Source organism: Halichoerus grypus, chromosome 8, assembly GCF_964656455.1.
Source record: "Halichoerus grypus chromosome 8, mHalGry1.hap1.1, whole genome shotgun sequence".
In the NCBI taxonomy this organism is placed as follows: Eukaryota; Metazoa; Chordata; class Mammalia; order Carnivora; family Phocidae; genus Halichoerus; species Halichoerus grypus.
The window spans coordinates 11,826,318-11,848,689 of NC_135719.1; the positions used below are offsets into that span (position 1 = coordinate 11,826,318).

Consider the following 22,372-nt stretch of genomic DNA (forward strand, 5'->3'; position numbering starts at 1 on the left):
TTTTGCTTCATAATTATTTGTAATATTTGTAGAGTTCCCAAAGGCAAAGCTACAGAGCCTGCTGTGTTCAAAGATACGTAGTTTATTTCCTTGTCCCCTTCATTCTAGTCCCTCTTTACCCGAGGTAATAATAATTACCAGTTTTAAAATTCTTAATGTCTACCTTTCCTTTATTTTTTAATTTTTAAAACACAAGCAAATGCATTTTAACTTTTTTGCTGTCTCCCTCCTTCCTACATCGACAGCATACCATATACATTTTTCTGTACCTTACATTTTTCACTTAATGATTGAAAAACACTCCACAGTAGATTATAAAGCTATTCCTCTTTTCTTTTTACAACTGTGTAGTATTCCATTGTGGATCTGTAGCATAGTTTATTCAGCGCAGCCCCCTAGTGGTGGACATTTAGATTGTTTCAAATACTTTACTCTTAGAAGTAGGGCTTCAGTGAAAATCCTTGAGCATTCTACTTTGAGGTAGAGTCCTGAAAGTGGGATTGCTAACAGTGTAAAGAAATTCCATTGCTCAGGAAAAAAAGTACTTTTAGGGGCGCCTGGGTGGCTCAGTCGTTAAGCGTCCTGCTTCTCCCTCTCCTACTCGCCCTGCTTGTGTTCCCTCTCTTGCTGTGTCTTTCTCTGTCAAATAAATAAAATCTTTAAAAAAAAGAAAAGCACTTTTAATATTTTATAGTGTATGGTTAAAGCTTACATGTGGATATACATACGTATTTCTCCTTCCCTTTTTTAAAATTTGGATATAAAACACAGTTACCATGAGCATTTTATCGTGTAAAATGCCCTTTCACAACAATTTGTAAATGGGTACATAGCTTCCATCTGATCGTAATCCTAATTTAACTAGTCTCCTCCTGTTAGGTAGCTTTCTTCCGTTTGTATGATGTGAGAAAGAGTGCTTCAATAACCGTCCTTATTTGACACGTGTGCGTATGTGTGTATATATATGTTTCACTGTTGTTATTTCCTTTCAGTTTTCTGTGCTCAGGTCGAAATGCCCAGTAGAGCAGTGTTTACCCTGTGGTTAACATTCTGAATCAGACCAAAGATGTAGCAGACCCAGACAGGTGGCAGGAGGTGCAGAATACCACATCCCTCCATGCCTTCTTAATGGTCTCATGTCTTTTATGTTCTCGTTTTTGTGCTTCCAGTAGCACTGCTCTCTCTCACAGTCTTCTGAGGCCTCTGATTCTCTGTTTCTTCTAATTGAAGAACATCATTATTTTGATTTGCAGATGGATTCTGACCAGGAATTACAAGGCTCTTGCCAAAGGGACAAGAGGCAGCACGTCTGGTTTCCTGAATATTGTGATGGAGTTGAAAAAGTGCTGTAACCACTGCTACCTGATCAAGCCCCCCGAGGAGAACGAGCGAGAGAATGGGCAGGAGGTTCTCCTGGTACGTGGCCACCTTGTTTATAATTACGTTCTCAAATCCTCCAATGTCGGTAGAAGCTCTTTCCTCCTCTGATGACTCTTCAAGGAGCATCAGAAGAAGCTTTGAAAATTGGTGAGGGTAGTTCACTAGGAAAAATACGGGAAGTCTAATGTCACAGATGCGAGGTAAAGAGCATTTCAGGAATTGTCAGCCGGACTGCAGGCGGCTTCACCAAGCTGAAGGAAGATTGTCAAGCTAGGAACTCTTAGCAGTTAAGGGCAGATTGAAGTATGGGTTTGAGTGTGATGATTGGAATGTCTTTTCAATCTCTAGTCCCTGATCAGGAGCAGTGGGAAGCTGATTCTATTAGATAAACTGTTGACAAGACTTCGAGAAAGGGGCAACAGAGTCCTTATCTTCTCCCAGATGGTCAGAATGTTGGACATCCTGGCTGAGTACCTGACGATCAAGCACTATCCTTTCCAGGTAAGGATGCTCAGCGATTGGAGTCCCTCTCTGCTTCCCTCCCACCAGGTTGTATGCTTTGCTTGCTAAATTATCCTAAAATTAGGAGACAGATTTTCTAGTTGGAAACAAATTGAGACGAAGGTTCCAGACGGGTCTTTATGTTTACTTCCATACCTTTAAGCTGCCCTATAATGAAAGTGGTCATGGGAGGTCATTCTGTTTTTCGGGTTGGGGGGCAGTAAGGAGATGGGTAATAGAGGAAAAGCAGACAAGAGAAAGGGTGTTAGATGATGTCTTCCAGCTCCAACTCTGGGGTAAGAGTAGCGAGGAAGGAGGTGTGGACCTAATTCCAGAAGCCCAAATCCTAGGAAGAAAGAGAGGCGATAGTTCTGTGCGTTCACACCAGGGGGAAGCTGACCCTGGCTGTGAGGCTGGGAACTCAGCAGAGCCGTGCACGTGAAGGCTTGCTGGTCCCTGAAGCAGGTGGTGGTGGCCCCCTCTTCTCTGTAGGATTGTTACTGGGGATTTTCATCTTCACTCAGTTGTCGCCTACAAGATAAGAAGAAAAGATAAGGGGGAAATGAGTTTCTTCAACACAATATTTTTTTCTGGGTGTTAGACTGTGTGAAATTTCTCTCTGATCTATTTATGGATGTGCATGCTATTTTTCTTGACTTTGGGCATAACATTTTTGTAGTGCTTTGATTTTTAAGATTGACTTAATATTTTTTCTTTGGTTGGACTGTTCAACCAACTTACGAATTATCCTGTTATTGAAGAAACTGGGGTCAGTGATTCTCTCCTAAGAAGGCCAAGCTTTAAGCTCAATAACAGATTGTCTTTTAAAAATGCCCTGAAAGTTATTGTCCTATCCAAAATACCTTATGTGGTCTTTCAGCAGCTGTCTTAGAATATGGTTTGATACTGTGGTTATTTTAGGAATAAAAACAAAAACAAAAGAAAAACCAAGCACACTGCAAAAAGACTGTTGTCTCTCAGTGCATCGGATCTCTGCGAGCTTTCAGGTCAAGCTAATCATTTGATGTCAAGTAAAGTAAAAATGCATTGCTTTTCTCTGTAGGGAATATTTGGCTGGAGTCCACTCGGGTCTGTCATGTCTGCTATCTTCTATTAATGGGAATATTAAAAGGAAGGCATTTGGGTTTTCTCATATCAAATATAGGCTATTAACTGCCATTTAAACATATCTTTGGGTTGAGGCTCTGAGTAGAGTTGGTAGAAAGAAGAAAGGGGGTTCCCTGGTGTGATTTGACTGTGTTCAGGTGGGCCTGAACAGCAGAGACCTGAGCTGGGGAGAGGTAGGTCCTTCTACAGATATGTCCCCAGCCACTCACCCATCACTCGGCAGCTGACATCACCTCTTGGGTCAGATTTGCCTTGTGTAAAATGAGGTATTTTGTTCATCTCCAGATGTGATTGTAAGGGGAAGACATGTGAAAATGATTTTAAAGAGTAAGAAATAAGCACTTTGTATGTATAGCATACAGGTAATAATTCTCAAGTATTTATTTGACATGTGGTTTTCCATGGTGACGTTGTTTGGGACCTAGAACTGACACATAACTCTAATAAAAGAACTAGTAAATGCCAGAGGCTTTCTTAAATATGCATTTTGGTTACTTAAACACTTCGCTCTGATTTCAGAGTGTAATTTTTGGAAAGGCTGGAATATATGATCAACTTAATTTTAATACAATGTTATGGCAAAATGTTTCCAAACAAAATTATGTAAATGATTTTTTGATTTGTGTAGCACTTAATAACTGTGCAACTTGTAGTCATACTAGTTAAGAAGGATCATTTTCTGCATGAGCTAATTAGGTGAGCAGTGGTACGGTGACCTAATCTCTCCAGTCCCTACGGATATAGAAGCAAACATCGTTTCTGAGCACAGTGGGGGTTGCCATCTTTCTCATTACAGGTCCTAGCAGTCATTCTGATCCTTGGATAAACCTAGATAGCCCTCTGAGTCAGAAGCTTCTGACCTTGAGTTTGTAACAGGAGAGCTTGGACAAGTAGGATATGCTGCTTAAGCACAGTCCCTTGACAGCATGTTGCCAGTACATTCTGGTTATTTTTGCTAAGTGGGTGTTGGAGTGATAAAGGTTGCAAGTCTGGTGTTCTCTTCTGAGTATAGCTGATCGTCCTACCTTATGATTTTCTTGTGGTCTATTTTTACAGCGTCTGGATGGTTCCATCAAGGGAGAAATCCGAAAACAGGCACTGGACCACTTCAATGCAGATGGGTCTGAGGTACACCATGCATGGCTTTATTATTTGGGCAGCGTGGGCTCTCTGTCCAGGGGAAAGCCTTTCTGGCTTAATGTATTTCGTTTCAGAAACAGTTCACCTGCTTTGGGAAGGAAATGAGAGATCACTAAAATAAAAGATGCCTCTTAATTTTGTTGTTTGTTATTCCAGAAAAGCATATGCATGCTTGTTTATCTGCCCTGGTCTGGATTAGTGACAGAGTAGTTCTAATAGCAACTGTGAGTGTTCTCTAGTGGCTTCCAGATACCAAATTTCTGGGCCTGGGAGAGCAGCAAGGCAAGAGTCGGGAAGGCTGGCCAGTAGGATTAATTTTGACATGTATGTATGACAGAAGGTTCTGATCTGTATTTTTTTGGTGACTGAGGCTTGAAAAGTACATTGGCCATGGCTCAGATGTGTGGATTGCTGGTACGATTGATACAGCTTAAGTTCTGTTGTCCAGCTTGGATTTGCATTCTAAAGTGATTTTAAGGCACATATAGAAGGGGTGCTTAGGAAAAGTGAGAAACCATGGTAACATTGTAGTTTGTGTATAGGAAGCTGTGAAATGCTGTGGGATGTGAGAGAAGTGGGGGAGATGATGTTCCACGGACATAATGCTGCAGCTCTGTGTGCGGGTGAAGGTTGCAGTGGAGAGAGCCAGAAGGAGAACTAGTGTTTTGGGGAGAACATGAGCGCTTCTGAAGCCTGGGCCACTACTTCGTATAGACAGACCAGACCTCATATTCTGCTTTCTGTAGGGCTTTAAAAACTCTGTGTTACTCCAAAATGGTAATGTCTTCTGCCTCTAGAAATGCATGTGGTCCCAGTTAGACTATAGCATTCTGGCTTCTTTAGCCTAAAATGTTATTTCTCCTTGCGGAGCTTTGGGTGTGAATCTGGACAGAACTGAGGCTCTGAATAGTTCAGGAGAAAAGGAATTGAATTAACTGAAGACTGCTCACCCTCTAATTCCCGTCCCTTCTTTTTCTCCTCCATTTCCTCCTGTAACATCATGATAATTCCAGTATCTGCTGTGGGGATTAAATGCAGTGACCAGCACCCAGCAAGCACTAGGCTCATTGCCTGGTACATAGTGAGCACTCAGTAAATGCTAGCTAGTTTTATTATTTAGTATTTATTCAAACTGGTTTTGTGTTCCCTACTCTTAGTTAAAAAAATAGTATGAATGTTTCATATTGCTCTTTCTCAGAGAAACATTATTAAAGCTGCCTTTTCTTTATAATTCTCAATTCTCCACCCCATGGCTATTTATAGAATACAGGTTCTCTACCATTATTCTGCACATCTGAGCCTTTTCTATTAAGAAAAATTAAATACTTTATCATTGGGGGAAATATTATATGCACAATGAGAAAATTTAGAAGATAGTGAAGAGTACAAAGAAGAAAAATTGCACAGCTCCCCTCCCCATCTCCCATCCCAGAGACAACTTTTGTTGTTCACATCATTCGGTGTGTTTCCATTCATAATAGATGAAACTGATTATTTATCTGGGATCATTCTGCAAATAGTTTTGTTGTCATTTTTTTATTCAAAATTCTGTGAGCATTTTTCCCATGTCATTAAAGATTTAAAAAAAATTTTAGTTTCTAATGTTTTCTCATGCTTGTAACATTATTTATTTAACCCAGTAATTAAACCTAATGACTTACTTCTTGTTGTGTGTTAAGAGTGTACAAGCATTTAAAAAAGGTTTTTGATACACTTTGCTAGATTTCCCAAAGCAGTTTATATTCATTTTATTTGTGATGAATATTTCCATCTCCCCCTTAGCAGCATTGTGTTTCATTGAGTTTGTTTTCAATTTGATAATAGACACAAATAACATCTTATAAGTCACATTATCTTTGGTAAAGAGTGACAGTGAAGGGGTGCCTGGGTGGCTCAGTCGGTTGAGCATCCGACTCTTGGTTTCAGCTCAGGTCGTGATCTCAGGGTCCTGGGATCGACCCCCATGTTGGGCTCCGTGCTCAGCATTTCCCTCAGCTCATCCATCTCCCTCTGCCCCCCCCCAATAAATAAATCTTAAAAAAAAAAAAAGGAATGACAGTGAAAATTGTTTATATGATTATTCAGACCCCAGATTTTACTTGATTTAGGTATCTCATTCTCAGGTGTCCACTATTTCTTTGTAGGCTTCTGTAAATTAGAGTGTGATGGCACTTGGTATCTCTACCAAGGATCACAGAGTATATGGGCCTCAGCATTTGTTTAAAGTTCTTCTGAGACCATTCTCTCCATTTTTATTTCTGTGGCAGGATGCTGGTGAGTGTAGTTAGAATGTGAAGAGCTTTTCATTGTGTCTGTGTATATTAAATACACCCATTGATCAAAATACAACTCAGAACTACCAGCTTTTGAGTATCATTTGTGTGCCAAAAGGGTGTCAGCCTTTGACATACCCTAAAAATAGAAATCTCTGTGGCTTTCTTTTCTTTGGGTAATTTATTTTCTGCCTCCTGCCCCGTACTTCTGAGCTCTCAGATGCAGGCAGGTGCACCATGCCTGCTCAGTCCCTGTCATTGCTGTGGACACCCCAGAATATGAATCTTTCCCGCACGTGGGTCTTCAGCCACACGTGCTCTGGTTTTCTTTGTGCATGTGCTGTGCTGATCGAGGACCCTGTGCTTCTCAGCAGTCCCAGCACGTGATCTGTTGGTGCAGTGTTGTTGTGTTTCTCACCCATCTAACAATAAAGTATCCTTGCTTATACCGACTACCTTATGTGGTGTAATCTACCTTTACGCAGAGAATGAGTGTGTAGGCAACTTGCTGGAATGATCCCCTTGCTAATTAAGTTTTTCTGGATTTTGTTAATTGCTTGTAACACTAGTTTTAGCCAGGAGAGAACACTAATTCTTCTGTTCTGGTTGACTTATCGGAATCAGCTTTACTTCTTAGTTCCCTGCACTGACTCTTTCAGCTTAATGAAATGAAAATTCACTCTACCATCAAATCCCTAGCATTCTTGTAGCCTCCATAAAGTTTGTCCATCATATCTCACTTTTCTTCACACCTGCAGGGGTTTCCAGGTATAAGGGCTTATTGGACTATGAAACTGTTTCTGAGAAGGCCACTGCATAAAGTAGTATATTGCATTGTGTACAGGACTTCTGTTTCCTGCTCTCGACAAGGGCTGGTGGCCTGGGAATCAATCTGGCTTCGGCGGACACAGTTGTCATCTTTGACTCTGACTGGAACCCCCAGAACGACTTGCAGGCACAAGCCCGAGCCCATAGAATTGGTCAGAAGAAGCAGGTTGGTGGAGAGAGACATCTGGACATGGTTTGGGGGAGGCGGAAGAGGGGGTGTGTTATTTAGCCTTTTCAGGCTGTTTGTAAAATGCTTTTTTCCTGTTTTGCTTTCATTTCCCCAAGGGTAGATGCCTTTCTGTTAACTAGTACAGAGAAGGTGTCTTTGGGGCTAAGATGAACTTAGTAGGGAACTGTTCTCTTTTCCTGTTTGAAGATTATGTCACCAGTGGCTTTCAGGTTTACTCCAAGAAAGAGCGATGATGAATAGATTCAGAACTGGAATGTTTCTCTATTTTAATGTGGATAAGTTGTTAATCTATCATTGTTCAGGGTGGTCTACTTTTATTATACACGTAGCTCTGAGCTATGTTGGGGAAATACATGTGTGTTTCCTTCACGTGCGAATCTTAAAGTCTGCTCTAGTATTGGGTAACTCCTAAGTTTCATACTCGGCCAAAGGTTTGGTTTTGGTGAAACTTTCCATCAGTGAAACTGATTGTTCTTTAACAAGATTTTTATCATTAGAATAGGCTGAAATAGTTTTTTAGAGGCAGTTTTATTTAAGATTATAACCTCTTACAGTAAAAATATTGGATCTAGTTAAGCTGTCTTTTTGGATGAATGGCTTACAGGCATTTCTGGTAGAAGAGAATAAGTCTTTTTTATTTCTTCTCTTGGTTTTAGACAGAGGTAGTTTTTTTTTTTTTTGGTGATTAGGTATAAACATAACATTTTCTTTTTCTATAGGTAAATATTTACCGCTTGGTTACAAAGGGGACTGTGGAGGAGGAGATCATCGAACGGGCCAAAAAGAAGATGGTATTGGACCATCTGGTGATTCAGCGCATGGATACCACTGGCCGGACGGTTCTGGAAAACAACTCGGGGAGGTCCAAGTAAGTTCCAGGTGGAGGAGGTGGTCAGAGCCAAACTGTGATTTTACATCAGCATTTGATAGAATTCATCCTTCTAATAGGATTCTCTATAATTGACGTTACCTATTAATTACCTAGAAGAGGCCAAGCCAAGACCACGAGAAGATGTAATTTTCATTTTATCGGTTTTCCCTGTTTTTTCTTTTTTGCCTATCAGCCCTATGCTCATGTGCTCTCCCTCTGTCTTTCTTGCCCTTCTCTCTTGCCTTTTGCTTTTGGCTCTGTGACGTATGACGCAGCAGCAGTGATCACCGTGTGTCCTCCATTAGGCTTTCATCCCAGCGCAGGGTTGCCTTGAACGTGTCAGTAGTAAGAGTCTGCCAGATGGAGTTGGCAGCTGGTTTCTTATAATTGGTAAAAATGTTTGTGTGGAGATTGTTACTCTTCCTATTGAAAACAGAAGGGTGTAGAAGGAAAATAGTCAAGTTTCAATTGACTTTATTTAGAAGCACAGCTATTTCTCTGACTGAGTTCACATTTTGACCAGATTGTTCAGCGTCTTCTGTGGCCGTCTTGCAGCTTGCGTCCCAGGTGGAAATCAAATGAGCCTTCCCTAAATAGAATGTTTTCAGATAATCTTCCATTCAAGAGTAACCTAAGTGGAAAAAGCTTAGTTCTTTTATTTTAGACCAGAGATGAGAAGGTTGAAAATTCTTGGTGAATGATAACTTCCTGAGTCAAAAGGCAAAGAGCAAAGAACTCTCTTCTTTCATGTTGCTAATTAAGTTTCTTGCTTAATCATGTAATAGATGAGCCATCAGGAAAATAATTCATTTTCTAGTCTTCTGCTGGGTTAGGTTTACCATCACAGACTCATCCTGGGGATAAAAAAAAAAAAAAAAATCTTTGAGAGATCATTTTTCTTGGCAGAATTTATATTTTCACCAGTAATTTCACCCCTTTATGAAGGGTAGCTATTTTATAGTAGAACTTCATGGTGGTTATTTGACATTCCTGAGAGATTACAACTACATTTTACTTCTACAGCTCAAATCCTTTTAATAAAGAAGAGCTGACAGCTATTTTGAAATTTGGAGCAGAGGATCTCTTCAAAGAACTGGAAGGGGAGGAGTCAGAGCCTCAGGTAATTAACAATGAGTAAAAAACTTTTTTGACAAGTATTTGTGAGAGTCTTAATTTTTCTGGAAGAAGATTTTGAATCTGTTAGAGGCTTTTTTAAAGAATAGTAATTATTTGAAAGATATAGTTTGTTTTTTTTTTTTTTTTTTATTATTATAGAGCTCAAAGCTCTTACTAAATAGAATAGGAAAGAGAAAAACATGTGAGGATTCTGTCCTTAGTCTTTTTAATTCCAATTGTATTTCATGTAATCTCTGAAGTTCACCTTGTCATTTGTATAAATAATAGTTTGAGACATTAGAGGTACAGGATATAAATCGGAATACTGTAACGGTAAATGGGATCCCAGGAAGGAGATTTGGTTTATTTGCACCAAGTGTTTTCAGTCCATACTGATAACTTGACTGTTTACCATATTGTATTGTTCGTGTCCCTTAGGAAATGGACATAGATGAAATTTTGCGCTTGGCTGAAACCAGAGAGAACGAAGTGTCAACGAGTGCAACAGATGAGCTTCTGTCACAGTTTAAGGTATGGAAATTATTGTGGGAGGGAGTCCTCAGCATTGATTTATTAACTAATAATAACTAATGTCTGTGAGTACTTCTCTGTGCAAGGCGCTCTACTTTTTCCTTTACGTAACTTGACTCCTTTCTTTCTCCTCCGGAGTTCCAGGCGCGTTGTGAGTGTACATTCAGTCTTCCGCATGGAGGTAATGGCTGACGTGGTCGGTTCTGCCCAGAGTCAGTGGACAGAGGAAAAGTCAGTGAAGAGGGAAGAATATGCATCCGTGGGATAGGTGGAGACCCAGATAGTGTGGAGCTCTGGGAAGTGTGGAATGTGTTATGGGAGAGACATTGATAGAATCAGGTGACAAAGAGAGGTCAAATATATAAAACACAAGGTGACAGAAAGCTCTTGATGACTTGGTGATGGTTTTTTTTTTTTAAGTATCTGATAGAAAATTAAATGCAGAAGCTGGGCACCAGATGAAGAGGAGGTGGCAGCACTGAGTGTGGAGTTAATTTAAAAGCTCATAAAGAGAACAGCGAAGGTGATTTATGAGGATGGAAGAGCCAAGGCGAGGGTTTTGAAAGACGTTATAATGTCTCCAGGTTGAGGAAAGAGCTTGAGAATAGGGAGAGATCGAAGGTTCTAAGGAAAGAAGGAAAATGTGATAGTACATTGTCTTAGAAGAGACTGGAAGGGATGTAATAAAAAACACAGGTGGCGCAGTTGGCCTTCGAAAGAAAAAGGAAAGTACACTTCAGGGACTAGGAGGGGAGAGAAGAGGTGGGATTCCTTCCTTTGTGACTGTAATTCCCAGTAAATAAGTAGAAATGATTTGGGACAGCCACAGGTGGTGCCAGGAAGGAGGAACTTGATACAGAGTGAGCTGTATTTGGAAGGTAAGACTTCACATTGGAGCTGGTCAGCAGGGTCCTATGATTTTCTCCAGCAAGTACTTGAGGTCAGAGGGACTGATCATTTCGTGGTCCCAAAGTGGAAGATGGGCTTGGGAGACTAAGGAGAGTCAAAGTGGCAAAGGTTTCCCAATCTCATGTGAGAATATGGTTGAAAGAATTGGCATGGGTTCGTTCCATACCGGTTAGAGAAGCAGGAGATACCTGAAAGTTCCAGTGATGGTTAAGTTCAGTAGATTCTGTAGGATTGAGGGAGACATGGTGAGGTGTTTGGAAGGAAGCAGTATTGTGTGATGAGATTCAGTGTTGGCCACAAGTAGAAGTTGTCTCAGAGGAAGAACACAGAAGGAACTAAATAGACCGGAGAGCTCTAGGATCAGAGTCAGTGTGTTTTGAGGTTAAGGGTAAATTATTACTGTTTCAACTGGACTCCGCTTCTAGGACTATTGCTCCCTTTTATTTTTTTAAAAGATTTTATATATATTAGAGAGAGAGAGAAAGAGTGAGTTGGAGAGGGACAGAGGGAGAAGCAGGCTCCCTGCTGAGCAGGGAGCCGGATTCTGGGCTCCGTCCCAGGACCCTGGGATCCTGACCTGAGCTGAAGGTAGACACTTAGCCGACTGAGCCACCCATTGCTCCCTTTTAAAGAGAAGTAATCCTCATGATAATGTTTTAGTTAGAATATTATATGATGACTTAGGTATAAAAATTTCTGCGTATTAACAGGTTAATCAAAAGTGGTCAGCTGGTGACTTTTGCCTTGCTAAAGCTCTTTTGGCTGTTACATTTTAGCACCTGGTCAGGTGATTTAATTAATAGTAGGAGTCTGCCTACCTAGGGGCTCTTTTATTTCTGGAGTGCTTCAACTGAATTGACTTTGTTTTTTCCACTAACACTTTCTTTTTTTTCCTTTCTCTTTTTTTAAAACCCTAATTTAACATGTTGGAAACATGCAAAGCTTTTTTTTGAGATAATTTAAGATTATAATTTTCTTAAGTAATCATAACTGATACTTGTATCTCTTACTGTGTGTGTCAAGCCCTGTTACAACCGTAGGATGAATCAGATATTATTTTCTTCACTTATAGATAAGGAAACTGAGGCACAGACAGGCTAAGTAGATTCTTAAGGTTACACATATGTGGAGTTGTGATTACATCCTAGACAGGTGGTCTGGCCTGATTAATGTGGCCCTTAACCATTCTGCACCCTCGGAAAAGTTCATTTCCCAACTGCGTGAACCACTAATGTATATATTTACATCATTTATGTAATTTTCGTCTGGCTGTTTTAAAAGTCAGATCTAAAGTAATTACCGATAGTACTTAATTTAAGAGATTGGTCAAATGATTCATTTTATAAAACAAAAAATGTTAAGTTTTCAGTCTAAGAAATTAACACTTGTCTTTGTCTTGCAATTTTAAAAAATCTGATCGTGAAGATCACGGTATCTGTGGTGGAAGTTAGAATTAATTGTGGCCAAAAGTCATAAACTTCTGACTTCACTGTCCATTCCAAATGACTTTGAGGAATGGAACCTCCAAAAGCTCTTTTGTGCTTGATTGTAGCCTTAAAGACTAGGTGGGAAGGAATAAAAAGGATGTGGAGCCCATGCCTGGGGCCTGCCCACCACTGGTCATAGGCCGGCCAGAGCTGGTAGATGTGTCTGTGTAACCACAGCTGAGTCTTTGAAATACATACACTTAGATGGTTTTCCTTCTGGGATATGTATATCTTCTCAGTACAAATTGATGCCAGATATTAAATATTTGGTATGTCATAAATGGAGTGTTCTTCTAGGTTTGTTTGAATTTTTTGCATTTTAAATTCTCATTTTCATTTCTAACATTGTACTTTGGAGTATATGAAATCATTACATACCTTTAGTTTCTGTACTTCTGATAAAAATGAATAAGGTAGGTAGTTGGCTAGTGATTGCTAGGGCTTTGAATTATGCATGGTTTCAAATGAGTGCTATTTAGTAGCAATTTATAATTTGGAACTGTAACTTCATAATGGATTGGTAAATCTAAGTAAATCTAAATTTTCCAATTAGTATCATATTTATTAGAAAATGTGTAGGATTTAATAAGTCTTTCCGTAAAACTTGTAAGACAGTTTATAACTTTATATCTGTTTCCCTAATTCTCGGTAATATTTCTGATGAACTTGAGGGTTTGGCAAGATGATTTGGGGGGAGGATAAGGGAGAGATTAGCAGAAAATTGATTATCTGATTGTATAATATCACAGGAGTTCTGATATTACGCATAGTGTCTTAGATTAAAAATGCTGGGTGAGTTGGTGTTTTTGCAGGCAGTGTTTGGGAAATAGGGACATGTCAGACAATGAGTTGTCCATGTTCCAAGGTTGCCAACTTTGCGACAATGGAAGACGAAGAAGAGCTGGAAGAGCGTCCTCACAAGGACTGGGATGAGATCATTCCGGAGGAGCAAAGGAAAAAAGTTGAGGAGGAAGAGCGTCAGAAGGAGCTGGAAGAAATTTACATGCTGCCTCGAATTCGGAGTTCCACCAAAAAGGTGATCGAGTGAGATGAAAGATAAGAAGGGACCTCTTCTGTTGTAAAGGCTACAGAAGTGCTAGTTATTCAAGGAAGAGGCTTGGCGTTGTTGCCTGGGGATGGGAGGCAGTTACAGCGAAACCAGTGGAGGGAGATGGGAAACTGGCGTGCCCCTGCGTACACCTGTGGGACATTTGATCTTTGTAAATTGGCTCTGGGTGAGGTAGACGGCTGGGATTTGAGTTTGGCAGACATTTGCAGTTTGCTGTTGAGATCAGAACCAGTAATCCTAAAGATTTGGTTCTAACTCACAGTGCCTTTGACTTTCAGAGCCAACCTCTTTTTGCCTGTAAGTATTTGTTTGTGGCACTGGTTTAAATACTTACTGTAAGAGATTATATAACTGTAAACAAAGAACATACACTTCACAGCTTATAAAGAACCGTTATAAACATGATCTAATTTGATTTTTGCAACACTGAAGCAGGTAGAGTAAGTTTTATCACCCAGTGTGTTGGACATAGATTTGTCCAAGACCATAGCAAATCAGTATTAGCTAATAGCAGCCAGTATTGATTGAGCGCTAATTGTGTGCCAGGCACAGTTGTGCTGTTACACCTATTGACTCACTTAATCGTCATGCAAACCCAAGTAATAGGTAGTTATCCCCATTTTACAAACGGAAAACAAAGTCACAAAGGGGTAACTTACCTAAGGAAGTAAACACGAACCTACAATTCAAATATTTTTATTCTACTTCATTTGTCATTACGTCGCAGTATGTCTCCGGAAAGGTGACTGTGCCAAGCAGGTCTTCCTTTTACATTACACCTGCCTCCTTATTTTCTTAAAGGAAAATGGACTTTGATATGATGAAAAGTTCCCAAGTGTGAAAGAGTTAAGATGGGCTGAATTAGTCCTTTTCCCTCTTGCACCTGGCACTTGCTGCAATGTGACTTTGCCTTTTCAGGCTCAGACAAATGACAGTGACTCTGACACTGAGTCTAAGAGGCAGGCGCAGAGATCCTCTGCGTCTGAGAGCGAGACAGATGACTCTGATGATGACAAGAAGCCAAAGCGCAGAGGGCGCCCCCGCAGCGTGCGGAAGGACCTCGTCGAGGGCTTTACCGACGCAGAGATACGCAGGTTGGTGGGGCTCTGCTCTCTGTCTGGGGTGCGTGTGGAGGGTATGCTGTGCGCTGTGGGTCGATGGCATTCCTGACATTGAAGACAGGGCGGGCAGAGGCTGGTACCTGCAAAGAAGGCAGGGGCCAGAGTCATGCCCCAAGTCTCCAGAAGTTTCTGCCCTCTAGGGTTTTCCTCGCTTGAGCACTCTCTCGTCATTTGCTCAGCTCTTCTTGTTTTCTTCCTGTTCTCTGGTTACTCTGAGCATTTTCACAAAGAAAGTCCAGCCAAGGCAAAAGAGACAGTTGGAGGCAGACTTGGGCTGAGCCTTCCTTACTTGTTTTTATTGACGAATAGGAATACATACATGAAAACATACATAGAGACACACACGTGTCTATGTATATAAAAGAAAGAGTATGAATATAAAAAATGGATAAACCCTGCCTTCATTCCTCGTCTCCCCAGTTCAGTTCCTGTCAGTGTTAGTACTGATACCAGTTTGGTGGTGGTTTGGTTTATTAGTAGTACACCCGGCATACTGTTCTGCAGCCTTTTTTCCACCTGTAATTGATTTTAGATATCTATGTCTGTACTTACTGCGCATTTGTTGGTATTTAATTCACACACATCGCCTTCCAAAAAGATCTAAAATTGTTGCTTCCAAGCCATTTTTCCAACCACTTTGCATGATATTTTATATTTTAGGCTGAAGAAAATAGTATGAAGGTAGCTTTATGATCCAATCCATACTATAATTGTATCAGATAGTCCTCTAGGTCAATGTACTTTAAATCATGAAGTCTTTATTGTCCCCTAAATCTTATAATTATTATTTTCTTCTTTCTTTAATTTATTATGGAAAAGTGTGAATATATACAAACATTGAAAGAATAGGGTATATACCCCCCATACTTACCATGTTATCATCCTAACCATTTTAAATTTGTAGTCAGTCTTGTATGTAACGTCCTCACGCCTCCTACCCTCAGTATTATTTTGAAAAGAATGTGTATTCTGCTGTAGGTGGACACAGTGTTCTACAGATGTTTGTTTGATTCTGGGTTATCTGAGTCTTCCATTTCCTTATTGATCTTCTGCCTGGTGGTTCTAGCCATTATTGAAAATGGGGTGTTGAAGTCTCTACCTGTTATTGTTATATCATCTAGTCCTCCCTCTGCTTTGGTCAGTTTTTGCTTCATGTATTTTAGGGCTGTTTTTAGGTGCATGCATTTTATAGTTGATAGGTCTTCTGATGGATTGGCCCTTTATCCTCATAAAATATCCTTTTTTGTCTCTAGAAATAATTTTTGTCCTAAAGTTCATTTTTAAAAATCTGATATTAATATAGCCACTTCAGCTCTCCTTTGGGTATTGTATGCACATTGTCTTTTTCACTTCAGTATGCCTTTCTTTGAATCTAGCTTGTGTTTCTTAAAATATATAGTTCTGTTATTTTTTAAAAATCTATTCTGTCAGTCTCTTCCTTTTGATTGGAGTCTTTAATCACATTTACATTTCATGTAATTACTGATAAAATAGAATTTATGTCTGCATTTTGCTATTTCCTTTGTCTTGTCTTTTTTGTTCCTTTATTCCCCCATTACTACCATCTTTTGTGTTATATAAGTATTTTTTAATATACCATTTTAATTCCCTTGTTTTTCTTTGTGTTTCTTATTATTCTCCTGTATAGTTTCTTTTACTATATTCTCGAAGTTATTTTTCTAGTGGTTGCCTTGGAGATTATAATTAGTACCTTAACTTGGAATTGTTTAGTTTGGATTATCATCAACTTAATTCCAGTGGTATATTAAAATTTTACTCCAGTATAACTTCATTCCTCTCCCCTCTTCTGTGTTACTATTGTCACAGAAGTTATATCTTTACCCTTTATAAGCCTGTCAACACAGTTTTATAATTACTGCTTTATGCAGTTTTTAAAAAATCAGAAGAAAAGACTTACAAACAAATACATTTATGCTGCCTCTATATTTATTCAGTTACTCTTAGTGAGGCTCTTACTTCTTTGTGTGGATTTGAGTTACTGTTTGGTGTACTTTGATTTCTGCCTGAAGGACTCTTTAGTATTTCTTTTAGGGCAAGTCTGGTAGCAGCAAATTCTTTATTTTTGTTTATTTGGGAATGTCTTAATTTCTTCTTTGTTTTGGAAGTCCAGTTTTTAAGTTCAACTTCTGGAGTTCCTCAGGGACCATTTTCATTGATTGCTTTTTTTTTCCCTGTATATGGGCCTTTTTTGTTTTTGTGTTTTCCATAATTTTTTGATGAAAACTGGACATTGTAAGTAATATAATGTGGCAAGTGTGGAAATCAAATTTCCCATGACAGCCAGAGTTTGTTGTGTTTGCTGTTTGCTTTTTGTTCATTAAGTAACTTTCTTAAGACTTAAGACTAGTGAAACTAGTCTTTGTCATGTGGTTTCAAGTCTCTGCTCATCTAGCTTAGCCATTAGCTAATGGTTGGACAGAGATTTCCTTAAGTGCCTTGAGCCAATAAGTCTACCAGCCTTCGCTGAAGGGCTCCGTGTGTATATCGGGGGCATGTTGTACGGCTCTGCCTTACCCTTCAGTTCTTGCTTGCGCAGAGCCCTGGGCCAGCTGGAGGTGAGAGATGAACAACCTCTCAGGTAGGTCTTTTCCTCACATAGCCTTGCTCATGTGTGATTTTATAGATTCTCAGGAACATGTCAGCTTTTCAAAGCTCCCTGTGGACATTCCCATCAGTTTTCCCTTTTCAGGTTTTGGTCATCATGTTCTTACCCCAACCTGGTAATGTTGCCTGAAGCAGCTGTGGTCTTAAACCTTTGCTTCTAATTGTTTCACCAATGAACTATGGACAGTAGTTCTCACAGAGAGGTCAAGCAAAGCAAGCCTGAGAATGGAGCTTCTTAGGGTGTTGTCAGGTCAAATAGCACTGTTCTTGTGGAAAAGAGCTTTAGGGTAGCTCTAGACGTGTTCTGCTGCTGCTTTGGACGACCACTGTAGTTGAAAGGTGTTGGTTTCAAGGCTGTCGTGGAGCATGGAGAGAGGAGCAAGTTAAAATGCCAGAGAGCTTTCAGTTCCTGCTGAGATCCAGCCATTTGCTTGAGTAAACGCTCCTTAGATGGTTGCAAGCCTTTGGTTAATTTCATTCTAACAAAGTCCATCTTGACAATATTTTGATAGTGTTCTTGTTGCTTTTATGGAGGATCAGATTTTCAGAGGTTCTTACTCCACCATTCCAGGAATGCTTCTCCCTCCTAGTATTATTTCAAACTAATTCCCAAATATCTTACTATTTCACACATAAAATTTTATTTCAGTATATATTAAGAAGGAGAAATGTGGAGTTGAGGAATAAGCTTCACGTTCACTTTCCCATGTAATACTTCCCTAATCCTTGTGTTCGTGCTGTTCCTTTAGTATTGTTTCTCAGCTAAGGGCCTCCTCATTCCTGTCCCCTTTTTCTTTAATTGCTATGTTCTCTGTTTCCATTTATCTCCCCATAGTATCTTGCCTTACACTGTTACCTAACCAGATGATTTTAGTAATGTGGCTCATTACGGTGATGACTGTGATGTAGCGGATGACATGGCTGGCGTGTAGTATAAGGTAGAGACTTGTGGTAGGATTGATTGGATTTTTGTTTGGAGACAAGGTCGGGCAGGAGGAGTCAGCAGAGTTTCCAAAATAGTTTTGTCTAAGAAGTTTTAAATCACATACTTATTTTACTTTGCCTTATTCCCAAAAGTATTGAGGCAGTCTTAAAAATCTTATAGTTGTGTCATGGACCAGAAAATAATAAATACTACGGTAGGGAATCGGTAGTAACAGTAACTGAATAGAGCAGTTAACCATATTGGGGTCTTATCACAGGAGTTGTGGTTGAATCATTTATTACGTGTTGAACTCCATGAACTTGTACCTTCTAAAAGGGTAATACTAGATTTAGGTCACTGTTCTCTGTTAAAGTCCCTTAACATTTTCTTGATCATTCACTGAGAATAACATTGATCTTTAATTTGACTGCATCTTTAGCACTCATTATTTTAAGTGGACCAGTTTCAAAGACATTCAGCGTTCTTTTATTTCGTGGCGTGGTTTGGGCTCAGTCTGTTTGGACACAGTGTGTGTGGCATATTTCACCACGGGATATGTTTGCAGTAACAGAGCTAAAGCGTCTGTTTTTTAATGTGTTTTATTGATCATATTCTCAGGTTCATCAAGGCATATAAGAAGTTCGGTCTCCCTCTTGAACGGTAAGCTCCTTATCCACCTGTTTTTCATTTTTATTATGTAGTGGCCTTTTTTTTTTTGGTACTGTTTTCCACTTAATACTAATGCTGGGAATGTTTTTTTGTCCTGGAAACATTCTTTTACAAATATTTATATATTGTGTTATTGTACATGTCCTTTCGGGGAGGGATGACAAAAATGACCATCTATACAGAGATTTTGCTTGAGGAACATGAAGCAAGTATATGCAAAACTGTAATACGGAGAAATAATTTCCAGAAGAGATGTTCAGATAATTCCATTTGGAAGAATGCACCTATTTAGTATTTGCATCCTAGTCCTTATTTAGTAAATCTGTGATTTTATAACTTTCTGCTTCTTAGTAGAGTGTCATGAGGATTAAATGCAAGTAACTTTTTAACACCTTGCCAGCAGTAACTACTAAAGGGTTGGCTGCCCTGTCTTACAAGCATTCAGGAAATGAACTCAGAAGTTGGATTTTAACAAAAGACTATGTCAACTAGTTCAGTACTTTGCTTTGTCCAGAATCAGCAATATGTCGTGTGAATAATAGTACTGACTTGAAGGAAATAGCAGATGCCTTTCTCTTCTTCCTGATAAACTTCTGGAGTGGAGGAAGATTACAGCCTGTGTGTTTGCCTCTCCATTTGGAGAGGAAGCAGTGATGGGTAGCAGTAGTAACAGTGAGGCCAAAGAAGTCAGGTGCACCTTTCCAGGGTTGTTGCTGGCCACCCAGGATGGAATGCTTGCCTGTGAGCCAGTGACCATAAAAAGCACCAGGGTGTGGAAAAGTTCATCTGGCCCCTTCTGGCAGACTGATTTTTAGACATTAATGTGTTTGCATGCTCCATATGAGATCAGTGAAACATATTGTAGAAGTAAGTACTTTGCTTCTAGGAATATTGTAGTGAATGAAAGGAGCAGAGGAGTGCAGACAGTCTTGGCACATTTGCTGCCATCGTCAGGCAACCCATCTAGTTAGTAAGGAAAGCCGACTCCTTTCCGCTCTGTTCTTTGAAATTACTCTGTGGACTATTCCAAAGCACAGTTCTTGATGATGGAAAATGAATGAGTTAGCCCTCAGTCACTGTTGGAGGCTTCTTGTTGGACACTTGGAATGATCAGTAAAGTTAAGAAGACTGTCTTTGCAGGAGCAAGCTTATATGAGACCTGTGGTATCTCGTGGGACATTAGAAAAGTGGGCACAGGGCATTAATGTGTCCCCGTATTTGACCTTCCCCAGGCTGGAGTGCATAGCACGCGATGCTGAGCTGGTGGATAAGTCTGTAGCAGATCTGAAACGCCTGGGGGAACTGATTCACAACAGCTGTGTGTCAGCGATGCAGGAGTATGAAGAGCAGCTGAAGGAAAATGCCAGCGAGGGTAAGTTCTCCCAAACCTGGCACATGTGGACTGGGAATTGTGCTGCTAAGGGGCTTTGTTTTTGAAGAACAGACTTCTATCCCATGCATCCCTAATCCTTGAGGTGTGCATTCTGACCTGCCTTTATGTGAGCTCAGTGTTGTAAGATCATCAAAGAACTCACAAACGAAGTTGATTTGCAGAAGGTGGAGAATGGAGAGTGATGAGCAACGAGAATGGTTTCTTCTGATGTTGCTACAGAAACCTTAGATTGGTTTGAATGATGTAAAGACCCGAGTGGGCAAATTGAGTGGATACATCTGTATTTTGACTGCAAATGAGGACATTAGATCACAAGCATCACTAGTTATCCTGGATATACAAATACGGATTGTGTTAGGCAAACTTAAAGGATTTAGGGAATTAATTGGAATAAATAAAACATTGGATGTGAATATTGTAAACATTTTTGTTACAGTGAGATTTTCATGGCACTAGAATTTGTTATAATTGGGCTGGACAGGTTATACCCTCACAGTGGTCTGATTTGCAGAGGGGAATAACAGGGTCTGCCTCAGAGGGTTTGGGTGATTCCTGGCTAATTGCATTCACAAGAAGTGCTTAATGTGGTGTTCACTAATACCAGGAAAGAAGTATTTGTGCTTTCGATTTTCTTTTTAATGATATTATTGAAGGTAGTAGAATTTAAAAGTGTCTTAAGTATAGTCAAAACTTTCATTGGTTGTATTTTCCTTTTTTGTAAAAGAAATTGACGTGGTTTGGACAGTGGTCCGAATACATGCTTTTATATAGCACTCAGGATACAGCCAAGAGTCAGCTTGAAGTGTACCATGGTTTCATTTTTCATTTTAATTGTTGTGAATAAATTACACATTCACATGGTTCCAGATTGAAAAACTGGTATCCCTATTTCTTTTATCTTTCTAGAAATGAGAAAGTTTGTATTACAAAAAATGCAGCAGGCACCGTCTTCTAGAAGCACCTTGCTGTTTCCATCTCACAATATATTTTGGAGATAGTTCCTTGTAACAGTCGCCTGCCTCCCACATCCCTCTTTTTTTGATGCGTGTTCTGGATCTGGCTGATTGCTTCCTCCTGCCATTGCGTAACTCGTTGCCCTTACCTGTATTTGCCATGAACTGGTGTTTAGTGTACTCTGGATCCAGGATGGCATTTCTAATTCAGATTCCGATTATTATTATTATTATTTTTAAGATTCTTCATTTGAGAGAGAGAGCGCGAGCACATGAGCAGGGGGAGGGGGAGCAGGAGAGGGAGAAGCAGACTCCGGCTGAGCAGGGAGCCTGATGCGAGACTTGATCCCAGGACCCTGAGCTGAAGGCAGACACTTAACCGATTGAGCCCCCAGGCGCCCCTCAGATGGAAGATTATTGATAACTCTTTTCTTAAGTGGAAAATTTTTGTTTCTAACAGTGCTAACATAATTATGTATTTGTTCTATCCTACATTAGACGAGTTTCTAAACATCAGTGCCAATCTTACTGCTCAAAGTAAAGTTTTTTTTTGTTTTGTTTTGTTTTTTGGTCTTTGGAATACATCCCACTAGCTCTGTGCAGTTAAAATACCGTGTTTTAAAATTATTAGAAGTACTTTTCTCTGTGTAGTTAGGCCACCAACTTAATAGATAGTACAGTCTTTTTCATTTTCATTTATTTTCAGTTTTTAGGGATTGCTTTTCTCATTTTGACTTAACTTTGAAACACTTGCATGGCCCGAAGTCAAAACTCTGAAACAAGGTACATTTGGAGAACCTTACTTGTGTGCCAGCAACCCCCCCCCAAGTCCTGCTTTCTGCTCCTCTCATAGGTCACCATTTCTATTAATTTTGGGTTTATCTTTTCACTGTTTCTTTCAAAGAATTTCGGTGTGTGTGCCCCTCTTCTGTAGAAGATAGCATACCATTTGTTGTGTTTTGCACCTATGTATTTTCACGTGTGGAGATCACTCTCTATCGTGTAGAAATCCTCTTTTCTTTTGTAATTGCAGTGTTCCACCACTTAGGTAGATCTTAATTCAGACTTTATTGTTCCTGAATAATGAATATTTGGGTTGTTTTTAGTTTTTGGCTGTTCTAAAGACAGCCGCAATGAATTCGTAGTATAATGGGTATGCTCTTTTGTATCTCTACCAACATGTCCTCTGGATAGGTTTCTGGAAGTGGGACTGCTGGGTCCTGGGGAAACATGACTTGGTTGGATTTTACCAAACTTTCCAGC

The 22,372-nt window shown here is 39.8% G+C and overlaps 1 protein-coding gene across 6 annotated transcripts in view; it reads left to right on the forward strand.

Moving 5' to 3' along the window:
* The window catches only part of CHD2 (chromodomain helicase DNA binding protein 2), a 117,132-nt gene that overhangs the window by 64,874 nt on the left and 29,886 nt on the right, over window positions 1-22,372 (forward strand). For all 6 annotated transcript variants that reach the window (XM_078078927.1, XM_036069765.2, XM_078078929.1 and 3 more), the window contains 11 exons: window positions 1,254-1,416; window positions 1,729-1,881; window positions 4,066-4,137; window positions 7,267-7,416; window positions 8,160-8,308; window positions 9,335-9,431; window positions 9,866-9,958; window positions 13,220-13,390; window positions 14,342-14,517; window positions 18,713-18,754; window positions 19,996-20,135. In XM_078078927.1, the coding sequence (XP_077935053.1) occupies window positions 1,254-1,416; window positions 1,729-1,881; window positions 4,066-4,137; window positions 7,267-7,416; window positions 8,160-8,308; window positions 9,335-9,431; window positions 9,866-9,958; window positions 13,220-13,390; window positions 14,342-14,517; window positions 18,713-18,754; window positions 19,996-20,135 (1,406 nt within the window). The remainder of the gene's footprint in view (window positions 1-1,253; window positions 1,417-1,728; window positions 1,882-4,065; window positions 4,138-7,266; window positions 7,417-8,159; window positions 8,309-9,334; window positions 9,432-9,865; window positions 9,959-13,219; window positions 13,391-14,341; window positions 14,518-18,712; window positions 18,755-19,995; window positions 20,136-22,372) is intronic.